Here is a 25,369-nt window from a genome sequence, read left to right as displayed (position 1 = left end):
GTTACAATAGACTAAACACAAATCAAGTTTGCTTGTTTGCTGAGCCAGTCAAAAAATGAATATATATATATTTATATCTATTAAAGAGTAGCAATGATTATTACTGGTCAATCAAAAAATTTAGGTGCATACAGAAAGATGACAGAAAAAATGGTTTAACCTGTTTGTTTCTTTAATTAAAATAATCAATAATCAAGTCATTAATCACACAACAAGCAAGCACATAGGATACTCTCATAATTCAGTTGTAATTTATATATGTTTTGTTTTTCAGCCTGTTGTCAGTGATATTATTTACTACATGGCTGGTGGCCTTGGCTTTATTATCCATTACATTATTCCACAACTACGTAAAGAAATGCCATGGCTATGTTGTTCTCATCCAGTACTGAACAGTAGGGAGAGAAATTTCTTTGAAGTAACTGGTATGTATTTCTATTATAGACATCCTCGTTTGGTTATAATTGGCAATTTCTGAAATTGAACTTGTAAATTTAAATTAGGTTTTGACAATTTCACTCTCCTCTCCATGTTTTCCTTTTACGAAATCAGAAAAAAATTCAGCATGTCTTTTACTATTTTAGCATGTTTGCTACTCTGTTTCATAAAAATAAGCTATTTAAAAGACTGTTATAAATTGATAGTTTATAAATAAAGAAACTAAAAATGCAGGAGAAAATTAAGAGTCTATGTATGTGCTAGTTTTCGAGAAACCATTGAAAATTTTGCAGGAAATATTTCTCTTTAGATTTTTCATACATTTAACATTGGCACCCTTTTTCTTTCAAAAACAATGAAAAAATAACAAGTTTTTATGAATATTTCAAATATGACATGTAAAAACTATATGTAATCAAATTATGGAAAGAGAAGTAGAGGTAAGGGTCAAAAATTTGAATGACACTACATGGACAAAACCAGCGGATTAAGAATATCTTGCTAAAATTCAAAAACAAGAGGAACATACATCATGTGACATAAAACTGAACCCTGTTTTGTACTAGACTGACGCTCTGAGCAAGATTTATAATGTGCTAGTTCACAAGGTTACAATATCAGGAATGCATGTCACCATACTCTGACACATTTCATCTTAATTGATGCCTATCTGGTTTTGTTCTTACTCCTAAATGTTTTGTTGAGTAGTAGCAACTACCAATTTTCAAGTTTATAGTTTCACCTGACCTGGTGGCGAAAAACATAACCTCCTTTACTTTAAAATGGCAACACATTAATAGATATATATATTTTGTTTCAGCATTACCAATGATAATGTGGTTTGAGAAGATGTATGTTTGGATGAGATTTTTTGAGAGAAATGTGATGTACCCAGTTGTCTTTCTTTGTGCCTTAACAAGTTCAACCCCAACCATTATGTGTAAATTTGGAAAATAGTAAGTTGAATATTTTCTTATGTACAGTTCATTACCCATATAACTTTAAGCTATTAACCATTTATACTTTTAAGCACAAAATTAATTTAAGAGGCTGTATAAAATGACAAGGATGTGAATTTTGCAAAGGTTTTGAATTTTTATTTACAACTTTACACAGATAATACTTAATAACCTGAGCATGGCACCACACTGTCATAATGTGGTAGATTAGACACCTCTAGGCATGGAATAAGCAAATACCAAATTGGATAGATTTCATATTTTAAGTAAGCCTCTAAGTATCATGTTACAATACAGGACAGTAGTATGGAAGTTGAGATTGTGCATCATTCCTAACAATGTCTTGATCCATTTATATAGCTCATAAAGATAGAAAGGAATGATGAAATCATAAAAGCTTAAACTGTCATGAAAACTATTTATAGCCAAATGAAGAATATAATGCCTATAACCTTCTGAAATAAGAAAACAGTATTCTGTAGTAATAAACAGAAATTCAGTTGTTGATCTTTTTGATCAGAACATACCTATTTAAACAGTTGAACTGCATTTCATTAAACTTTCAATCACTACCTTTATTTAGCTACCATCTATCTGTTATTCTAAATTCCTGTTCTACATATCACTGATTAAGGAAGTATTTCTGTCCTTCCATCAGGGGTATTTACATTGTTGACAAAAGTTCCAATTTACTACAATACAGATTATACTTCTTATTGTTTTTCAGTGTTGGACCATTTTTGATAATAATGTGTTCCCTAAAGTTGTTGAGATTTGCCTTCTCCCAGACATCAAAGCAGTATCTAATCATGACATTCACTGTGTTCTTCTTCAAGTATGACTACAGAGATGCCTCAGAGACATTCCTCATAGATTATTTTTTTATATCTATTGTATTTGTTAAAGTAAGTATATACACTAAACAGATGCTGGCAGGTAAATTTGTTTGCCTTTTTAGTTCAATCATTTAACATTAAATTATTGAAATGAAAAGATTTACCAGAAGAACAAAGATCTAAGACTTCAGGGTATTAGTTTTTATTACATTGAGAATCGAGAAATAGAATGTAACCGAAAAAACATATCAATTTTGATCATTGTAGCTTCTCCTATATGTTAAAGAAGATCAAACAGTAAAAAACTTATGTTTGAGTTGATTAAACTGTGAAGCATTATTTTCCTTGTCTTGACTGTGAGAAAAATATTTCTGTTAAGTAAAAGGAGATATGAAGATATAACTTAAATAATCTACAGACATCAAGAGGGCAACAAACAGTCTTCATCAATAGACAGGTACCCTTAACAATATGTTGAGCTCTAAATGTTCCTGAGCTATATTAAAGTAGTTGATGAAACAAAAACTATCTACAAACTGTTTTCTGTTATCAGTATAATACAACTTTCCATTATTTTATTTACAACAAGCTTTTGAATGTTAATATTTGTTCATCTAAAAAAACTAAGTCAAGTTCTGGATTTCTGGTGATAACTGTGGTTTCGTTTATTTTTCGTGAGTACCAATCTTCGTGGATTGCAGAAAACTTGTTTTTTCGTAGAGATGTAATTTTGTGGTTTTGCCAAAGTCTCCATACAACCTGATAGAAAATTTGTAATTCGTTGAACATTTGAAATTGTGGTTCATCTGTACCCACAAAAACCACAAAAATTGGTATCCAATGAATAATGATGAATCCACAGTAACAGTATTTGTAAGAAAGAATGGTTAAATATTATTGTGAAACCATTTTGCTGTATTTCATTTTAAAAAACAATTTTTTTCTTTCAGTTCTGTGATTTATTATTAAAGATGAAGTTTATTCTGACATATATAGCTCCATGGCAGATCACATGGGGATCTGCCTTCCATGCGTTTGCTCAACCATTCAGTGTTCCACGTATCCTTTACTATTATGTTATTATGTTATAAACATTTGTTAGTTTAGTAACTGCTGTTTAAGCTGATATGCACAATATTTTATAAGTTCATATTTTAAAATGATTACTGGCTCAATATATTATTGTAAGCTTGTCAGATGTATTGTTTTAAAATATTCTCAATCACATGATACTGATTTTCATCTTATCAGTTGTTCACAATAATATTAGAACTTGTGGTATTAGAACTTGTGGATTTTTAAAGAAAAAAAATATTTTTACTCTGTTATTCTTTTATAAGTGTGAAATTTTATATAAAAAATTATGTTGTTATACATTGGGAAATTTTGAAACAATGTGAAATAACCAAATTATAATGATTTACAGGTTTCCTTAACCAATATCAGATTCAGCCATGTTATTTTTACAAGCAGGTGTATCTGCTTTCTTTTCTACACCTTTAAATCCATTCCTTGGTAGTGCTATATTTATTACATCTTATGCTCGTCCAGTGAAGTTCTGGGAAAAAGATTACAAGTAAGTTTATTACAACTGGGCACTAAGTGACATCCTATTTGGTTGCAGTGGCGGATCCAGGGGGGGGGTTACGGGGGTGCGCACCCCCCCTTTATTTTTGCCGATCAATGCATTTGTATCGGGACATATGTTTTGCACCCCCTGCACCCCCCCCCTTTGCCCTGGGTTAGCACCCCCCCTTTCGAAAATTCCTGCATCCGCCCCTGTGTTGCATGAGAAGATAGTAAAGAAATTATAAAATTGAAAAATTATTTTGTCAAAAAACATCAATAACTCTTTCAGATATGTCCTTAGAATCTATATAGTTATCAACACTTGTTAACTATTATAATTAACACTTGGTTTTCAGTGTGTTGTTTTTTCTATACATTGTGCCACCACTGTCCAACTTGAAAATATGTGTTATTTTATACAAAAATTAAATGAATTAGATTATATAAAAAATCAAAAATAGAGAATGTGTTTTTAAGGGACATCTTTCTTTACATCTATGATGTGATGTTGTGAATGTGGTTAGCTTCTAAAATTCGTATAGATGATGTAACATATTGCAAATATTTTTTTGTTGTATTGCAGTACAAAAAGAGTGGACCATTCAAATACAAGACTGTCATCACAACTGGAAAGAAATCCAGGTATATTGAGTTTACTTGCAAAAGTTTCCTGTCATTGTTTTCATTGAATGTGTAGCAGAGTCAACATGTCTACCTTATAAAAATACTCTGCTGCAACTAAATGAACCAGAAATTATTCAACAGGAAAAGTAGTATTTCACATTGCTTTTTGGGATACGATTGCTTTCAAGCAATCTGTAGACTTATACCATTGACTCCGGAAAATTAGAATTAAGCAGTATTTATATTTAGTGTTTTTATAAATTTAGAAACACGTCAGAGGGAATTCCCCAGTTTTGATAAAATGCGTGAGTTCTCTGAATTCCCATAAATCTATTTCTGTCATATAAGAACTGAAGTGGAGTTTTTCTTACATGTCACCGTTATGAAACTGATATTTGATATTGTACTCTCATACAGAAATAGAGAACCATTTAGGTCGTTTAATTAACATTTAATATACGTTCTTGCTCTAAATAACAAATCTAGGGTTTGTTTAGGTAATTATGGGCATGCATATAGTTTTCTGGACTTCAAGGGGTATCAGATTGAATGGTTGCTCTGGATTCCCCACTCCATTGATTAATTTGAAACTCATGGGTTCCTTTCTATGTCTGTTTATTATTGAGGGTTATTGTTGTTGCATAATTTTAAATCATATGCATCATTTAAATTAAAATAAGTGTTTTCCACATTGTAAAGGTGTAATTACAACACCCCTTCAGCCGAAATGGAGTCTACCATATTATCGTTTCGAGTTGTCTCCCTTCCGTAAGTAAATCAAGATACAATTCTACAAGTCGAGAACAATTAACTTGTTCTGTCGACAAATGTCAAATTACATTAAAAACGATCGCAATTTAAACAGAGGAGTGTGTACGGAAAGGAGTCATGCATGCCCACTGACTCAAAGGAAATTAAATATTTAAAGAATTAGGAATGGGGTTCCTCCTAGAATTAACGTAGGAAAATAGGTGATAAGATACGAAGTGAAATACCTGCTCTCACTCTCAGTGACTGCTGTGGAAAGTAAACTTGAGAGTACAAAAATAAAACACAATAATTACATTCTTCATATATTTGTATCCGGGATTGACTATTTTTAAAGTTGAGTAACTATTCAGATTACGTAAATTACATTTTACATGTGCAGTTGAATTAGTTTTCAAAATAATACTATCCAGTTATACATGTGTCAATGAAAACAAGGGCAATCGTATTAACATTGATTATCATATGGGGCTTCACTTAGCCAAGATAGGACTTGCATGATTCATATAGTGATTTGTAACTCTAATCTGCATATCTACTATCAAACCTCTGAAAGTAGGGAATGGGAAGTATTTTTTGTTTTTTGTTTAGGAATTACATTAACCAAAACATAGACTTGGCCAAATTTGTATGTTCTTTATTTGTTCTCTATAGGTATGTGTATCTTGATTGTGTATTTTTTGTAAATAGAATTGGATGTTAGTTAATAGATTTACATAACTTATGTTGTGATGTTTGTGCTTATAAAAATGTATTTCTGTTTTCAGGTGCAGATGACAATAATTTGAATTCCATATTTTATGAACATTTAACAAGATCACTACAGCACAGTTTGTGTGGAGATTTAATGATGGGACGGTGGGGTAATACAGAGCAGGGAGACTGTTTTATAATGGCATCAGACTACCTCAATGCACTGGTACATGTCATTGAAATGGGAAACGGACTTGTTACATTCCAACTCAGAGGATTAGAATTTAGAGGTAATGATACTGCAATACTTTATATTCACCTTTTCATTTAAGGCTGATGTGTGTATGAATAAATGGCAAATAAAAGTGATTTTACAGTGTATGAAAAAAATAAAATATTTTAGGAGAGAACAGTGCACTTATCATCTGTTTGAACCAAATGAGACGCATAACATTTACAAAAATTGAACTGTATGAAATTAACACATATGGAGCATTTCAAAAAAAAGTTATGGAGGTATATAGAAATCACCTTGTCAATCTGTTCTTATATCCATCTGTTTGTGTGTCTGTAAATAGAAGCATCATTCTGATGTTGTCTTTGACTTTTGACCCCTATGATAGTAAAACATTGTCTGATTTGTTTACGGTGCAACTAAAATGCAGTCTATAGTTTCAATATTGCATCTTTTAAATGATTGTTGCACAAGGATATGAAAAATGTTATTTATGTAAATATTAAAGAAAATGACTTAAAATTGATGTTGGGAAAATTAGATGCAACAAAATTTATGTTTACTGTAATGTTGTTTTGTATTCCCAGGAACATACTGTCAGCAAAGAGAAGTAGAAGCAATTACAGAAGGAGTGGAAGATAACGAAGGTTTGTCATTTCTATAGACTTGTCAACTTGTCTTCGCTTTTAGATAAAAAAAAATGTTTTTTCTCTCTCATAAAATAGTAAATGGAGTTATGTTGATTTTGGTTATACCTTGTTAAAAGAAGGTCTTGTTTGGGTGTCTTTTTGTGAATTGACTGACATATTTTATACATTTTTTCAGGATTTTGTTGTTGTGAACCTGGCCATCTACCTCATTTTCTCTCACTGAATGCAGCGTTTAATCAGCGAGGATTAGCATGGGAAGTTGTTGTGACTAAATATGTTTTAGATGGATACAGTATATCAGACAACAATGCAGCATCCATGGTCCAGAGTTATGAAACTAGAAAAATCCTCATTTCATTTTATATAAAGGTTAGTTTTGATATCAATTAAAAATTAGTATATGTCTTTTTTGTACTTACCATGTATTGTCATTTTTCTACAGAATGAAGCTATTACAACTTTAATATCCAGTGAAGATATTAGAATCAATAGAATAAATAGGATTAACTGGAAACAAAGAAGGATATATTGACAACTGTGTTTGAAAATACTATCAAAGGAATTGGCAAATATGTTATATGGAAGGCATTACAAAGTCAACTATTGATTTCATCAATTTAACTTTAAAACATTTAGTATGATTGTCAACACAGAAATAAAGTTAAATGATGTAATTTAATGTATTCACAAGAACTGTGCAGAGAATAGAATACTACCCATTATAGGTGATACCATCTATTACAAGAATGTCTGGAGAATCCTATACTACACGTTATAAGCGATACCATCTCTAATGACTTTCATATATATCATAATGTTGATAATTAATAAATAACTATATTTATTTAGAGTATTATATACTACACTGTGCGATCACCACGACTACAAGACTGGTTAGAAGGGGAGACTATTCTGGAAGCTCTGCAGGCTACAACAGAAGATAACCATGTTGACGTTGATCCTATTTTCTCCTATTATATTGATGAAGATTATGATTCCAAATTAAAAGGTGTATCAAGAAACAAGTTTTGTTCTGTTTACCTTAAATGGATCAAAAATTGTTATGAAAGACGAGACAAGGTAAGACACACTAATTTTGTTCTATTGAATGAATGGGGGAAATGATATTGGTTAATTTGCATATTAGTACTTTGTTACATAATGGGAATTTGTACATAATTTGTTTTGTTCTATTTTTATACGACCTCAAAAATTTTAATTTTTTGGTCGTATATTGCTATCACGTTGGCGTCGTCGTCCTGCGTCGTCGTCGTCGTCGTCGTCGTCCGAATACTTTTAGTTTTCGCACTCTGACTTTAGTAAAAGTGAATAGAAATCAATGAAATTTTGACACAAGGTTTATGACCACAAAAGGAAGGTTGGGATTGATTTTGGGAGTTTTGGTCCCAACATTTTAGGAATTAGGGGTCAAAAAGGGCCCAAATAAGCATTTTCTTGGTTTTCGCACTATAACTTTAGTTTAAGTGAATAGAAATCTATGAAATTTTGACACAAGGTTTATGACCACAAAAAGAAGGTTGGGATTGATTTTGGGAGTTTTGGTTATAACAGTTTAGGAATTAAGGCCAAAAAAGGGCCCAAATAAGCATTATTCTTGGTTTTCGCACAATAACTTTAGTATAAGTAAATAGAAATCAATGAAATTTTAACACAAGGTTTATGACCACAAAAGGAAGGTTGGGATTGATTTTTGGAGTTGAGGTCACAACAGTTTATGAATTAGGGGCCAAAAAGGGGCCCAAATAAGCATTATTTTTGTTTTTTGCACCATAACTTTAGTATAAGTAAATAGAAATCTATGAAATTTAAACACAAGGTTTATGACCATAAAAGGAAGGTTGGGTTTGATTTTGGGAGTTTTGGTCCTAACAGTTTAGGAATAAGGGGCCCAAAGGGTCCAAAATTGAACTTTGTGTGATTTCATCAAAAATTGAATAATTGGGGTTCTTTGATATGCCGAATCTAACTATGAATGTAGATTCTTAATTTTTGGTCCAGTTTTCAAATTGATCTACATTAAGGTCCAAAGGGTCCAAAATTAAACTAAGTTTGATTTTAACAAAAATTAAATTCTTGGGCTTATTTGATATGCTTTATCTAAATATGTACTTTGATTTTTGATTACGGGCCCAGTTTTCAAGTTGGTCCAAATCAGGATTCCATATCAAGTATTGTGCAATAGCAAAAAATTTTCAATTGCACAGTATTGCACAATAGCAAGAAATATCTAATTGCACAATATTGTGCAATAGCAATTAATTTTCAATTGGGAGTTATCTTTCTTTGTATAGAATAGTAGTTGATAATATATGTTGGAAATTTGCCAGACATGACTATGATGTCATTTTCTATTTTTATTTGCCAATAACTTTATGTAAATAACTTCATTGGAAATTTGCCAATCTAAAATGTTGCTGATGAAGCTTTTTTTCCTTATCTTATCTAAAATGTTTTTAGATAATGTATGTTGGACATTTGCCAGACATGACTATGATGTCATTTTCTATTTTTATTTGCCAATAACTTTCTGTAAATAACTTCATTGGAAATTTGCCAATATAAAATGTTGCTGATGAAGTTTTTTTTATTGTTTTATACAATAAACAATGTATATTCACTTTTACTACCAACCAATCTTTACCATTCAGTGATAACAAGCACTTTATTTTACATTTTAATATTTTATGATGTATTTAAAAGAGTAGTTATTGTTGCAAACTCCATTAGAAATTTGAATTGATATCAGTTTTGGAAAAAGGGAAACGGAGATGTGAAAAAAAGGGGGGGGGGGGGTTTAAATTTTTCTCATTTCAGATTTCATAAATAAAAAGAAAATTTCTTCAAACATTTTTTGAGAGGATTAATATTCAACAGCATAGTGAATTGCTCAAAGGCAAAAAAAAACTTTTAAGTTCATTAGACCACATTCATTCTGTGTCAGAAACCTATGCTGTGTCAACTATTTAATTTTAGATTTAAAAAGTTTGAAGAAGAAATCTTTAATTGATTTGTAAAATCTTGACATTTGTTTTGTGTAAAAAAAACCCATGTAATGTCAAAAATTTGATCACAATCCAAATTCAGAGCTGTATCACGCTTGAATGTTTTGTCCATACTTGCCCCAACTGTTCAGGGTTCGACCTCTGCGGTCGTATAAAGCTGCGCCCTGCGGAGCACCTGGTTAGTATTTATTTTTTAAAACCAATTAGATTCCTGCCTTTACGACATTTAAGACACTTTATACTTGTTCAAAATAAAAATATATGCTAATATGAAATATCAAATGATGAATAATACTAAAAAAATTGAATACTTGTTAAAATGCAGCTATTCATTCCAAAAAAATTATAGTTTACCAATTTATTTACCTATGCTTACACACAAGATGCAATGTCTTTGCTAATAAAATGTGACTGAGTATCATGCCCATTCATAATAAAGTCAAGCTTGTCATTAGAATTAAAACCACTAAAAGAATTGTTTGAAACATCAAAACAAGTTCTTCCTGTATATCTGAGTAAAAATTGCAGTCAATTAAAAAAAAATTTTTTTCTGTCTGTATAAATCAATATATCACTAGTGTATCTACTTTATCAAAGTCTACAGTAAGTAACTTTTTCTATACTTTACAGGAACAAATAATAATAAAAACATCACCTGTTGTGTCCCTGTGTTATTGTCTTAGTCTTCTTGGGAGACGAGCCCTAGGAACAGCAGCACATAATACCATTTCTACAAGGTAAAGTAAAAGTCTTCCAAAAATTTTACATTCACATATGAGAGTTGTACATTTGGGGCAATATAGTAATTGCAAGTTTATTTTTAGTACTTCTTATTAAAAATTAGATTAAATAAGGCATGAATTGCACACTATCCTTTGAGGATTTTATATATCTTTATTCTTAATAAATCATATACGTAGTTATAGAGAAGACAATTATGTACAATATTTTAAAACTAATGTATGAAATGAATGTATGAATTGAATATGAGAAGCCAGTGAATTGTATTTGTTAAATTTATTATTAAATTTAATTGATACTGCAAAAACAGGTTTTTATCAATGCAAATAATGTGTCTTGGTGATTATCGCAATAATAAGAACCTGCATTCTAATATCTGATACATATATCTGTATGAAGATTTTCCTGAAATAATGATTAGTACTTCAAAATAGCAATAATAAATGCATGCAATAGTTTCTGACTTTACAGTATGACATGTTTTTCATAGTAGAATTTTGACTAATTAGTTTGTTTTGATATTTTACAGTGCTGACTTATTCCTATTTGGCCTGCATGCCTTGTTTAAAGGAGACTTTAGAATAACATCACCACATGATGAATGGGTGTTTGCTGATATGGAACTTCTGAGGAGAGTTGTTGCCCCTGCAATCAGAATGGCCCTTAAACTTCACCAGGTAAGAAATACTGTAAAACATATATGAATGAATATAATCTTAAAAAATATCATATGCATAAACGAAACTGAAGGGTCAAGATGAATGAGATAGTTACTAAAGAATGCAACATACCCAAAAAAAAAATTTGTATCTTCTTTATTTTTACCCATCTGTCAAGTTCTTTTCAACTGAATTTTATGTTTGTTTTAATATGTTGTTACACCTCTGCCTGGTTATAGATATGATGGATCACAAACATGTTAAACCCTACAAAACTATATACCTGTCCAAAGCTATGCTTTGTAATCCAGTGGTTGTCTGTTTGCAGTTTGCCATTTTAGTTTATACTGTTGTAATATAAAATAGGAAGTTTTCTCTTTAATGGTTTCATTAATTTGTAATTATATTGTTTTAGAAATTTAATTATGAAAGTACTGCATTTCTTTGATTTTGGCAATTCCGCAAAATAATTCAGTAGTTATCATGTATATTAAATTATTTGTTTGTATATGATATTGACACTAACACAAACATGTTTTGTTGTTCTGTAATTTTTTATTGAAATTATAAATCCATCAACAATTTCCCAAGTCAAAAGTATATTTGTGTATTTCAGGATTGTTTCATGTATACAGATGAATATGAGGACGAATCCTTCCTTTATACTGCCATAAGTAACTACGAGAGTAATCTAGTCATATCACATGAAGCTGATCCTCAGTGGAGGAATGCTGTCTTATCAAATACACCATCTCTCTTAGCTCTGAGGTATGTTCCTAATTCTGTCAAGTATAATTCATAGTTTTTCACTACAAAATTCAAATTGCCAGACAGGGTTGTGGATTATAGACTACTGCTAGCAAGAAATAAGAAAAAAAACCCTGATTTTTTTATGTTTGTTTAAGCTCTATCATGTTTGTTGTAACAAAATACCAGGGCACTTTTATTTCTTTTCAAAATTCATAAATCTTTTCAATATCCTTTTGACGTGGCTAGGTACTTATGCATCCTGCCAATGTGTTATAGAACACAATTGGAAAGACTTTTTGTCACAGATGAAAGTATTTTTAATTTTCTTGTAAAATACAGATTGGTACATCTCATGTAATTTTTTGTAGTAAATATATATTATACTTTCCATTTTCAGACATGTATTTGATGAAGGTACAGATGAGTACAAAGTTATAATGCTCAACAAAAAGTTCCTCACCTTCAGAGTTGTCAAGGTAGGTATAACAGCCATTCATAAAAAGGAATATATGATAATTTGTTCTGTTCTTGTTCAATTCACCCTTTCAGAATCTAATGCACTTTGGGTAATATTTCCAAAAGTATACACCAAAAGGTTGTGATAGGTTTAAAACGTGATAAACAATAGTAATTCAACCAATGACGTAACGTTATTTTCATTTTGGTGTACGAACAATGCGATTACCCATAGGCCTTTAGATTCTGAAAACGCGAATTGATGATTCAATATTGGAAACTCATACATGAAATCTTTTAAACAATAGCATTAAAAACAGTTTAAATTAAAAGCTGCAATATTTACCAACATAAACCTCTTTTTACCTTTTCTTTATCACATAAACAGGTAAACAGAGAATGTGTGAGAGGATTATGGGCAGGACAGCAGCAAGAATTAATCTTTTTACGGAACAGGAATCCAGAAAGAGGCAGTATACAAAATGCCAAGCAAGCATTGCGGAACATGATCAATTCATCATGTGATCAGCCTATAGGTTATCCAATTTATGTATCGCCATTAACAACATCATATTCTTCTACACATAATCAGTTAGCCAGTATCATTGGTGGAGAATTTATACTGGCAAATGTTAAAAGCTTCTTCCAAAATGTATGGAAAAGGTAAGGTTTAGAGTAATAGTTAAGGAAACTTACATGAAAAATGATATAGGAATCACTTTGTCTGCCTGCTGGGGACATAGCCTTTACATGCTTTTTAGAATATTAATTATGATCGGTACTAATGTTCTCCACCAGCAACGGGAGTGAAGCCAGAAAGTTGGAAAATCTTATGAAATTCAACTTCAGTGTCATAAATTTATTTTAATTTTACCTACCACATTTCTAATAAAGATATTTCAATATCAGAATTCTTTGTATACCAACATAGTGGATCATAGATAAGGTTGGAAATGACTTCTACCAAGATTGAGGCCACAAAGCATATGCGATATCCAGGAATACCAGTGGTCTTTGTCTTAAAAGAAAAAAAAGACGAAAAGACAAAGAACATTCTATGAAACATAAGATGAAATAACACAAATCTCACAAAAATACAAGGTTAAACCACTAGTTGAATTCATCTTGTTACCCATTTCATGTAAATACTGTTTTTTGGGGAAAGACGGCTTTAAGCCGTCAATCCCCTATGGGGTTGACCAGAGTGACATTCCCTCATCATTCATTTTGTTTTTATAGTGTGGAAAACCCCCCAACAAAATCTTACTGAGATTGATGAGAAGGAAAACACAAATGAATAGATTGACTTTAAACACTTTTCTACACATTTCCCTTCTGTTTCTAGCGAAATTATCATATTTTGAGCTCTCTTTTACACTATTTACATTTCTTTTACAATCCGGAAAAATCAGTATGATGAGATATTCTAAATATATCCAACCTACATTATATTTTATAATGACATCATTGTTGGAATGCCACACTATGCAGAAGCAGGGATATCCTTCACTGGTTATTTAAATCATTCTCAGAGTTCGTGCACTAATTATAAATTGTTATTTGTTAAACTTAAACATAATTATGTTTGCTGTAGATGATTCAAACATCAACATGCAATACTTTAATTCGTAGGTCAACAACTTTCAAAGTAAACAAAGATCGTGGAGATACATGAGATTGGGGAGAGAAACGATTTTTAAAATTTTTTCTGTAAAATTCTGTTTTGTGAATCTTCCTCAAATCAGGAGCACCTCAATTGATGAGTAATTATCCACTAAAATAAAACTTGAAAATGTGACATTTAGTATATGATTAGTAGTCTTCCATTAAGTGCATGTAACAACAAATAAATCATTGTAATGGTAAAAAAAAAAATTAAATAAAAAGTTACATTTTATAGTTTAAACCTATTTATTCATGAAATTTACAAATATTTCAAAATGTAGGATCAGGAAACAAGCTTCACATAGTTTACATCAATCACATTATTTTTTATTAGTACCTGTATCCCTGTGATGAGAGTTGTAACTGGGAATCAATGAAATTTAAAATTAAATGGATTTTTCAGTCCTATCTTTCTTAAGAAAAAAATTAAAATTTTAGAGTAATGTCACAAAAAATGGAAAATGGCCTAGCCTGCAGTTCAGTGGTACACAATTAAGATTTCAGTTGTTGTTAAATGACAGAAATCAGTTGAATTTTACATAATTAACTATCAACTTTAATTTAGAAGATGCAGATCTCTTGGTCCAAATTGAATCCTAAACTAAGGATCTCTTGGTCCAAATTGAATCCTAAACTAAGGAAAAACAACAACAATTGACTTCAATATTGTCAACCTTTCTACATGTTCTAGCTGTTCTTTTTTTATTCTTCATATGAAGACTATCAAATGATCCCCCCCCCCCCCCCCCCCCCCCCAAAAAAAAAAAGAGACGAGGACCGTCTTTCCCCTCAGAGCTATTCAGCTCTTTGATTTTTATGATTTGAAGGATATTAATTAAAAACAACTAGAAAATGTAAAAAAAGAAGAGATACAGAAAGTGAAGAAACATCTTATGTATTTTTGTAATGTGAATGATATGATCCTTATAATTTTAATGCCAAATTAGAGTTTTCCCCCCAATTTATGGTTCACTTAACATAGAAAATTATAATGCAAGTAGGGAATCATTGTACTATGGACACATTGTTGTTTATGATATATTAGCATTTTGCATAGAAAGTATGTTGGGTCATACATTGTTATGTTATTAATATTTAAGGTTGAGACGACGATGTGGTGCCTCCTGTGCAGGAAGTAGTTCTGGTTTCCAGGAAGAAATGGCATACTCAATAGGTTGTTCTCATGTTGGAGCAGCTTCTGCTTTAGGCACTGCAGGTAAAATAATATATGGATAACAAATATTTCTTATTTGGTGTTGCATACATATACTGCCATTGAAATCGATTTAATTTATAAGTGTTATTATGTATTCCATTACAATTATTCCTGGCATACTAATGTGTAATGAATATGTGATTTATCACCTATCAGTCTGGAAGTAGCAAGTCTAGTATAGTCACAGGAATTTTAGGTCACATTCATTCTCATTTTAATTTATGAAGCAAAACACAAAGCCTAAAAATATCCTGTGTTTATGATTGGCTTTAAAAGTGTAATATTAATGCATCAAAGATAAGCTTGTGCAATGTTTGATTTATGAATTTATTATTAATATTTTGCATTAGGACGGAGATAACAATATTGTATTTTAAACTTCACCTGCTAGATTTAAGTGCCACATTATCTGTTGACCTAGCTCCACAATATTGTAAACTTGGAAGAGTTAACCAGTGGTTAAATATTTTGAACGTGAACAAGATCTGTCTGTGAAGGGAAAAAATTAGTTATGAGTGTGAATATACTTTGAATAATATAGAATTTATCCAGTGAATAAAGGTAATAGATGTTATTACTGACAAAATACTGATCAACAACAATATGTTTTTCTCATCAGGTAGCATTAAAGAAGCAACAGTTATAGGCACACCAACTAATCAACAAGACATAGCTCTACAAACATTAGGGAATAGAGGGAGTTTGATATCCACAACAAGTTCCCTCGGTAAACCTAGTGCCTTGGCAGCATTTGCTGGAGTGTTGACTGAAATGAACTCAAAAGAAACATTTAATCAAAAAGTTAGAGTAAGTAAACACAAAAAATGTCTTAAATGTGACTTATTTTCACTGAACTGTAGGTTGACATTATTAGAACATATCCTTCTTTAAGGAACTTGAGAAAGAAATATCTAACCATACTGAAAAAAGGCTATATACAGTGATTGTGTCTGTCCATTTGCCTGTCTGCACTTTGTATCTGCAACTCTCCTTTACCAAGACTGGAGTCCGTGATGGATCCTTGGGGTTCTGAGGTTAGAACCCCCTGTTTGTTTTACAATAAATGTTTTTAATGAACATATTTTTGGAACTATATGATTAGGTCTTTACAATGGCAAATATCATGTTATATCTACTAAAAGGTCAACATTTTGTACCTACAATTACTCCATCACCAATGACCTTACTTCAATAAAACTTTCTTAAAATCTTTGTTACATGACAAATTTTATTTAAGTAAGTATACACCATTGTTAAAATGCCTGCATCTTGAGAATAGTTCTTTCATTTCATTCATATTTTAGTGACTGAGATTTTTAAAGTTGAGTAAACTGACCCCCTTATGCATTCATTTGCTAGTGTGGAGTCCATCAAATGGTTCTGTTTAGCTACAGAGTAGGTATGAATAGCCTTTTTTTAAAAATTTATTATAAGAAATAGTAAAGACATAAGTATTATATTTTAATGTGTACTTTGCTGTTTTTCAGATAATGGATCCATCTTTAGTTTTCATGAACATTAATCTTGGTCGACGTATTGATGTCCAATGGCCGTGTGAAGAATGGCGACTGAATGGAGGCAGTAATGCATGGCAGGGCTGGCTTCCTGCTAAAGGCATGGTGGGAATTGTCGTACATAAATGGATTCCTTGTCATCGAGAAACCGTCAAAAGATCTCATGTTGACAAAGTCATACTTTTAGTGCAAATAGGTGACAAACATGTTCCGATTGCAGATTCTGGGGTAATGGATCTTGGTGCTGAAGTTTGACGATTCAGTGTCTTCACAGTTATTATCAGTCTTAAAACGAGTTTCCATGATAAAGAGTCGGAGTGTAATGAGAATATCCATCATGTAGGAATGAACTTGTGTCCATGGTAACCACTGATTAAGTAGGACCTTAAATATTACCATTTACAACATGGGTATATTATCAGACTGGTGTTCAATGAATACTGACAAGTTATACCTTCATCAAGATTAAGGTAACTTAAATCAAGAATGGTAGTAGATATGGACTTGACACATAACACTGTCAACTATGTGTTGAACTGATACGAACTATGTAGTTCACTGATGTAGTTATAAGATCCTTGATGACAAAAAGCTTACTATATATTGTAATGAAGAATTTAGTGCCACATGGAATGAAAAAGAAATAGAAAGTTATGCAAGAAGTATTTTTATACAGTTCTATCTTTACACCAGTTCTGTAAGTTTTACGGACCATGCAGAAGTATAGTTTGTCTTCATCTGTTAACAATGGCTTGTCAAGTTTGTTATGCGTAGAGTTGTTGTAAGTTTTGACTGATAGAACAAATTACATACGGTAATGTTAAATTGGTTATTGTTAGCCATGTCTCCAGAATTCCTTTTTCATTTTATGTTGCAGGTGTTTTATAGATCAAAATTATAAATTTGAAAATGTACTTACCAGCATCATAAATGGTTAGATATTGTAATCAATATGGTAGTGTGTTTGAATATTAATGAATGGCCAAATTTATGAATAATTTATATTAAACCATGAAAACTTTAAAACTTATAATTGTTATAATTGTTCAAGAGGATTTTTCTTCACTTTAAAAGGCAAATATTTTTTTTCCTCCATATGCTTTCTTGATATTTTTGATAGTATTGCATCCCTGCTAAACAAAAGTCAATTTATTGGCCTTTCATTTTAATTTAATATGGTGTTAATATTACAATAGGTTTGTATTAATCAATGATATAAAAAACAATAAACCACCCAAAGGGAACTGTCAAATATTGCATCTATGGTGCCTTTCTTCTAGGAACCATGCTAAAGTTTCTTCTTTCATCGCATACCCCATTTTTGCAGTGCCTTCTCTTGGTACCATTTTCTTTAACATTAAACAGTCTTGTGTATACATCTAGCTTGAGGTTTGTATTTATATATAACAAAATGTACATGTAAGACATGTATAATAAGTGTAAGCACAACCAAATCTACATACAAACTCAAGTTTGTGTGACCATGTATTATTGTTATTTTTTGTCTATGTTGGCACTATTTTCAGGGTTTATTATCATGTTTATTCTGCTTATAAAGCAGAGTTTTTTTGTAAATATATAAATAAATTTGATAACTTGTACATGATTGGTGATTTCAAAATCAAAAATATGTGATTTTGTGTAAATGTATGTACATGTATTGTAATTTTTAAACTAGCAATTGTATTCTGTGTTTTAACCATTCTGTATATTATGTATATTTTGTGTATTTTAGAAATGGTGCCATGTTTGTATATTTGGTCCTTCAGTATATAATTCCAGTAACACAAAGTTGTTATGATTATTGATGTGATATCTGCTTTATATTTAATCTATGGTTTGGTTCATGTCTTTATGCAATTTCATTTTCATCTCGGACAAAAAGAGATGCATAAATTTCTATTGTTTTTTTCTCCGCCATTTTATTTATAGTATTCTATTGTTTAATTGACTTTCCAAGAAGGTAATGATTATTCTTTCAAGTTTTGATACCAACTACTTAATTTAAAATGTGAAAAGGAAAAGGCTCATATTTGATCAACAGTTACATATCATGTGACATAGGTATCTGGTCAGTGCAGTCATTCTAAATTTTAACCTTTGAATGATTTGCTGCACCTCTGAGGGCTGAATATGATCTGTATCAGATCAATAAGTAATCAAGTTCTAAATTAATTTCACTCAGATTTTCAAGAAAATTAATATTTTCTGTGTGTTTTAGGTCATTTATGCAAAAATTGACAATCATTAAGTTTATTAATACTGACAATTTATGAATGATATTCTACATATAACTGATATTCAATATCACCTGGACTTTAATGTGTTCAGACCATATCAAATTTCTTTTCTTTATTTCCCAAGTTTTTAAATTAAGCAGTGTTATTTGACATTATATATATATATATATATGAATCTATGTTAAGTAACATCTTAGAACAAGACATTGCACATTTGTTAAACAAATTCTCATGTAATTTCATATATAACCAGAATATTTTTTCAGTTTTATTTAACATTCCTTAAAAAGAAATCATTTCCCATTAATTTAGGTGTTAGTTATTTCACACAGAACTCCTCAACTTTTATTTGCAGCATGTCATTCATACTGCTCAAATCATATACTGGTAACTTACATACTTCATGTTTTACTTAATTTGCATATTTTTAAAGATTATTTAAGAATTTTTTAAATGTACAAATGTAAATTGAAGTACATATCAGATTGTACAGAACATTACCTTTTATTGTTTGTATGAAATCAGAGATTCTATATTTATTATACCATGGTTCATCATACAATATATCATAAAGGAAGAGTGTAGATATTTTATGGATTATTTTGGTAAAACATTATAATTATTGTATACCTGTCTATTATGCATGTCTTTTGCATAAATGTTATTTTAAATTGGTGCTTTACATCTTCTTTTTTATTGCATTAGCCAGAAATCTTCCTGAGACACAATTCTTTTTTAAAATAAAATTTCATAAGGTTACATTGATTTGTAATACATGTTTTTAACTCCCCAGGTTTTAAAACCAATCTGAAATACTGCCTTCCTTTATTCCCTGTCATATGTCAATGTTTTTCCAAATGCTTTATTCTGTAAAAACTAAAAAAATACAGAATAAATAATTGAGGATATCTTAAAAAAAAATAATTTGTGGCTCAAAAAATAATGTTCATCTTTTTCCTCAACAGTCCTACACTTTATGCTGATCAATTGACAAAGGAAGTCCTTTGCTTACTGCCTTGAAGAATGGGGATAGACGGTATCAACCTTTTAAAGCAATATAATAGTCAAACCTCTAAAAGGTTCTAAAGAAATAATTACTTGTTTGTTTTAGCTACACAATATTTGGTGCATTGCAAGTTTCTAAGGGAGAAAACTTCTGAAGGAACATTCAAATTTCAGGGATCTCCATGGCCTGTTTAACGATGGCGCCCCGCCATCGTTCAAATGTCTTGTGCCATCGTCAAATGAATTGCGCCGTCGTTAAATTGTCTTGCGCCATCGTTAAATTGTCTTCCACATCGTTCAAAACTTCATCGTTTTTTGCAGCCTGACGCCATTTTTTTTATCAATTATAATCAAATGCATGTAATTGCATAACCCTTAGGCTTTTTATGTTATAATCCAATACAGTTCTAACGCCTGAGGGATATCCGGATTAAGATCGCTTATCACTTGTACCTGAGCTTGTACAGGTATATCAACAAACCAGACAGGAGAATACTATCTGAGGATAGACGATCTATTTGTCGAATTAATCAACTAAGTTTCAACAAATGATTATGATAATTTAGATTAAATAAATAAATTAATAATCCAGTTAGGCAGCAACCAATTGATTTTCTGGGGGGGGCTATGGTTTTTTTTTCTGGACAAATTTTTTTTTTCGCCTGCAGCGAAAAACAATCTATTTTTTTCGCGACAAGTCGAAAACAATTTTTTTCTTTCAATTTTAGCATTACATATAGTGGCAGCTGAGGGTGAAACAAACAATTTTTTTTTCTCAGAATCAAAAACAAATTATTTTTTTCTCCAAAAACTGGAAACAAACTTTTTTTTCCAAAAAAAACCATAGCCCCCCCCCCCCCCCCAGAAAATCAAATGGTTGCTGCCTTACAAAGAAAACAGTTTAACAAGTCGAACACGTGCTTTATTTTGACTTACGCAATCAGCATCCCCTTTTTTAAGAAGTACAAAATAAGACGCAAAACAGTAAATATTATTTCATTGCAAATAACTCGAGTACTGCTGTAACGATAATTTAGAATTACTTTAAAAGTTTAAAAGTAAAAACTTAAATATTTCCTGTAGAGAAATATCGTATCGTAATTCCGAATTCATTTCGTATATTACAATCAAATTGATACATCCGCGTTTCCGGTTTCTATTCAGACTCGAAAGATGCATGTTGCACAGCATCAATTTGTCAGATAAAGTCATAAAAAACCTTTTCATTTGTCAATGTTTGCTTTACAAATCTCTCTAACCTTTTACATAACCCGTACGAATCGTTTTGTTGTTGCTGCAAATCAGCCATACCGGTAATGGGTTCTGCATTTGACAGTGTCCATGAAAAATAAGCTCCACATCATATGATTTTTAACCCCCATAACAATTACCAAAAATACAAGAAATGTACATGGGGACCTTCATGACAGCTTTTGGTCATTCTCGACTAAGGGGGACCATGAAGACTTGGCATTTGAATGGTTAAAAACGGCAATAAATGAAAATATTGATACTTCTAATTCTATAATGAAAATTCAAATAAATATAATTTAAATAAGCAATGATTTAGCATGTTCACCATTCCTTGTATGGAGGGATAAAATAATTCCAATCGCGCTACAATGTACAGCGTAGACACGGTTTGTAATGGTGAAAGTTCCTCAATCGTTCAATTTTCATCCATGGAGATCCCTGAATTTACAAAAGTTGAGTTATCTTTCTTTCTTTAAAAAATCTTATACAAATATATTCTGGGTGTGGGAATTTCTTGCTGCATTGAAGACCCATTGGTGGCTTTCAGCTGTTATCTACTCTTTGGTTGGGTTGTTGTCTCTTTGACACAGTCCCCATTTCCATTCTCAATTCTATTGTTCTGTCTTGAGTCAAAATTATTATTTTTTACTTTACAAATGTTAGGTATAAAGATTTCTGTGTAAAGCAGATTCACTAGGGGGTTAGTTATTGTATTTTGTGGATTTTTCTCTGAAGTGCATCGCTATTTCTTCATCCCGTTAGCTTTTTTCAAATTCAGTATATTTTCTTATATCACCAACCATTTTGTCATAGCAACTCCTTAAATTAATTATAGTATTTACATGAAATTTGGTAAAGGGTTGTGAATACTTGTACGGGATATAAGTTCATTGAAGTTTTCCAGATGTGAAAAGTATTAGTTCTAACTAGCCATTTATTCTATTTTTGAGGCAGGAATTTTCTAAATTTGTTTTGCTTACAAGATTTTGGAACAATCTTAATATTTCTTTCTTTGATTTGACTGTTTTATTGAGAAAAAAAAAATCACTGAATTATTTACGGTATCTCAAGTCTGTATACAAAATCTATTTTCAAATTTTAATTTCAATTGATATTAATGTTTGTATTCAGTGATTTACATTTACTTTTGGAAGGCAGTACAATTTTGTTTAAAAAAAAAACACAGAAGAAAATGAAAGCTTTAAAAATTCAGTTTAAAAGAGGCAAAATGAACTTTGGTATTATTTAACTGAAAATAACACCTTGTGCCATCAATTAACCTGCTAACTAATCTAATGAAGTTTAAGTTTATATTAAGAGCCAGTTCTGCTGTGAAAACTCTTTTTGTCTCAACTTATAATGATATAGGAGTAATTTGATTTAATACATTCAGTTTCTTTTTCTAATTTTGTTTTAAATGTTGTTGAAAATATATTTAAATTATTAGTTACAGTTTGTTTTGTTTTTTTATTTTTTTATGTCTGCAAAATGTGCAATTAATATTATGAGTATTTGTGTTGGTACATGTGTATTTTTGTTGATATATGTGTATTTGTGTAGGTATGTTGGTGTTTTATGTTTTGCATAAATAATGGCATATTTAGGACATAATTCATTTTACACATGAACTTCAATTGTTTTTAAACTTTCATAGGCCATAGCATCAGGGTATTCCGTTTTAACACATTTGCTTGATGTTTCTCATTTTCAAACAACTTTGATGCAAATGCATAGTGTCAAAGTATTTCACTCTGGGTTGCAATGAAGGCACCAGTTACTTTTGAAACTAGAATGAATTCGAAGTAAAAACTAGAAGAAAATTCATTTTATGGTGTTAAAAAATATTTTATCAGTTATTTTTATGAAATAGACAACTGTTTACAAGGTTAAACCACAAGTTTATTTCTTTTTATCATATAGTGCTCTAGAAACATGTTATTACAGTTATAATTGGAAAAGTTATTTTTTGTTGTGCTGATAGTCAAACACATTTTGAATCATTCGCAAGTTTTAAGTGTTTATGTTTTCTATAGACTAGATTCCTTAGTGTTTGAAGAAAGAATAAAAAGGTGTCGAATTTTTACCAGAGTCATTCCATTCATTGTGTAATTTACATAATACATGTAAAAGAATGATTATATTCTCATGGTATACTGTTAGAATGTGGAATGAATGTGTATGTAATGAAAATTGTCAACTAAAAGATCAAATAAAACATTGAAAAAAAACAATAAATTATTATAAAAAAGTTTATAGTTATTTTTTACACCTCTATTTACAACAATTTTTGACAATTTGAAATTGTCTTCAGATTGTCATTTTAGGTCTCATAAATTTTGAATAAAAAAAAATCATCTATACTACTAAAAAACAAGAGGCTGTCACAACGACAGCAAACCGGATTTATTAACATTTATTTGTGTCCTGGCTATATCACAAGAACCGTTACTGATGAATGGTGAAAGTGAAAATCGTCAATATCAAATTTGACCTCCATTTTGTCATCAGTATCAACATATTAAAATTTGAAAAGCTTAGATTGAATGGTTCATGAGTAAATGCAACAACCTGAATGGAAACGCCATTTTACGATCTTTCAAGAACCATAACTCCTGAACGGTAAAAGTCAAAATCGACATTATTGAACTTGACCTCTATTTTGTCATCAGTAACAACATATTAAAATTTCAAAAGCTTTGGTTGAATGGTTCATGAGAAAATGCATGGACACGACGGGAAAAACCATTTTTCAATCTTTCAAGAACCATAACTCCTGAACGGTAAAAGTCAAAATCGTCATTATTGAACTTGACCTCCATTTTGTCATCAGTAACAGCATATTAAAATTTCGGAAGCTTTGGTAGAACAGTTCATGCATAAATGCACGGACACGACTGGAAACTCCATTTTTCAATCTTTCAAGAACCATAACTCCTGAACGGTAAAAGTCAAATTCGTCATTATTGAACTTGACCTCCATTCTTTCATTAGTAACAACATATTAAAATTTGGGAAGCTTTGGTAGAACAGTTCATGCGTAAATGCACGGACAACTCCATTTTTCAATCTTTCAAGAACCATAACTCCTGAACGGTAAAAGTCAAAATCGCCATTATTGAACTTGACCTTCGTAAAGTTGTCAGTAATAACATATTAAAATTTTAAAAGCTTTGGTTGAACGGTTCATGAGTTAATGCACGGACAACATTTGATTGCCGCCCGCCCGCCCGCCCGCCCGCCCGCCCGCCCGCCGTACATCCCCAAATCAATAAGCGACATTTTTGTCACAAAAATCCGGTTAAAAATGAGGTCCAATTTGTAAGCCAACATGACGTAAAACAAGGAATCGAGGAATTCATCTTGATATATAACTAATTTAGGACAACAGTGTTCATTGAAAATTACACCATTCCATGGCCAGGCCCTTTGGTTTTCACATAATTAATATTACCAATAATTATCAAGTTCCAGGTCAAATCAGATACCTATACCAATAGTATATGTCAGATGTAGTTTCTGGTTGTAGTAAGAAAATCTTAAGGTAGAATGTGGCAAAGTTTATTCAAGATTCGTGCAAGTTAAAACAAGAGCCCAGAGGCTGTCAAAATTTGCATTTCATTTGTTAATGTTAAAATTCTCTAAAGCATTGAAGGACCATAATCCTGAACAACATACATCGAAACCACCACAAATGTCCTTCTCTGATCAATCAAGGACATCAACTCATAAACAGCACCAATGAAAATTGAATATTGTCAATATTCAAATTGAAATACATTTTTGTCAAGCCAGGGACTTTTGTCTCAGAAAGCTTGACATAGGGATAGTGACTGGCAGTGGCAGCTGACTTCTTAAAAGCTTTATATTTTAGATGTTGAACAGCTGGATGCTTCATACTTTGTATAAAGCGAAGTTTCCATCTGTCACATGAACATTGTTCTCGACCTGATTTTCATGGTTCAGTGATGATTTGAAAAAAAAAGTTTGTAATATTAATTTCTCTCTTTTATGGGTTATAAATAATAATATTTCGTATGTGCGTACCTTGCAAGGTTGTCCTGCACATTAGATAGT

The 25,369-nt window shown here is 31.0% G+C and overlaps 1 protein-coding gene across 2 annotated transcripts in view; it reads left to right on the top strand.

The window, feature by feature from the left end:
* LOC143067944 (pecanex-like protein 1) overlaps positions 1–22,461 on the top strand; it is a 44,602-nt gene extending 22,141 nt beyond the window's left edge. For both annotated transcript variants that reach the window (XM_076241593.1, XM_076241592.1), the window contains exons 21-38: positions 275–425; positions 1,259–1,394; positions 2,125–2,302; positions 3,184–3,292; positions 3,680–3,809; positions 4,386–4,444; positions 5,962–6,177; positions 6,710–6,769; positions 6,948–7,141; positions 7,622–7,852; positions 10,426–10,532; positions 11,066–11,213; positions 11,812–11,963; positions 12,343–12,421; positions 12,790–13,064; positions 15,167–15,282; positions 15,902–16,089; positions 16,770–22,461. In XM_076241593.1, the coding sequence (XP_076097708.1) occupies positions 275–425; positions 1,259–1,394; positions 2,125–2,302; positions 3,184–3,292; positions 3,680–3,809; positions 4,386–4,444; positions 5,962–6,177; positions 6,710–6,769; positions 6,948–7,141; positions 7,622–7,852; positions 10,426–10,532; positions 11,066–11,213; positions 11,812–11,963; positions 12,343–12,421; positions 12,790–13,064; positions 15,167–15,282; positions 15,902–16,089; positions 16,770–17,051 (2,811 nt within the window). In that variant the 3' untranslated portion in view covers positions 17,052–22,461. The remainder of the gene's footprint in view (positions 1–274; positions 426–1,258; positions 1,395–2,124; positions 2,303–3,183; positions 3,293–3,679; positions 3,810–4,385; positions 4,445–5,961; positions 6,178–6,709; positions 6,770–6,947; positions 7,142–7,621; positions 7,853–10,425; positions 10,533–11,065; positions 11,214–11,811; positions 11,964–12,342; positions 12,422–12,789; positions 13,065–15,166; positions 15,283–15,901; positions 16,090–16,769) is intronic.
* Positions 22,462–25,369: the final 2,908 nt, after the last annotated feature.

The sequence above is a fragment of the Mytilus galloprovincialis genome, chromosome 3, assembly GCF_965363235.1.
Source record: "Mytilus galloprovincialis chromosome 3, xbMytGall1.hap1.1, whole genome shotgun sequence".
Lineage (NCBI taxonomy): Eukaryota > Metazoa > Mollusca > Bivalvia > Mytilida > Mytilidae > Mytilus > Mytilus galloprovincialis.
The sequence above is the reverse complement of the archived record's forward strand: the minus strand, read 5'-3'. Positions and strand labels throughout refer to the sequence as shown.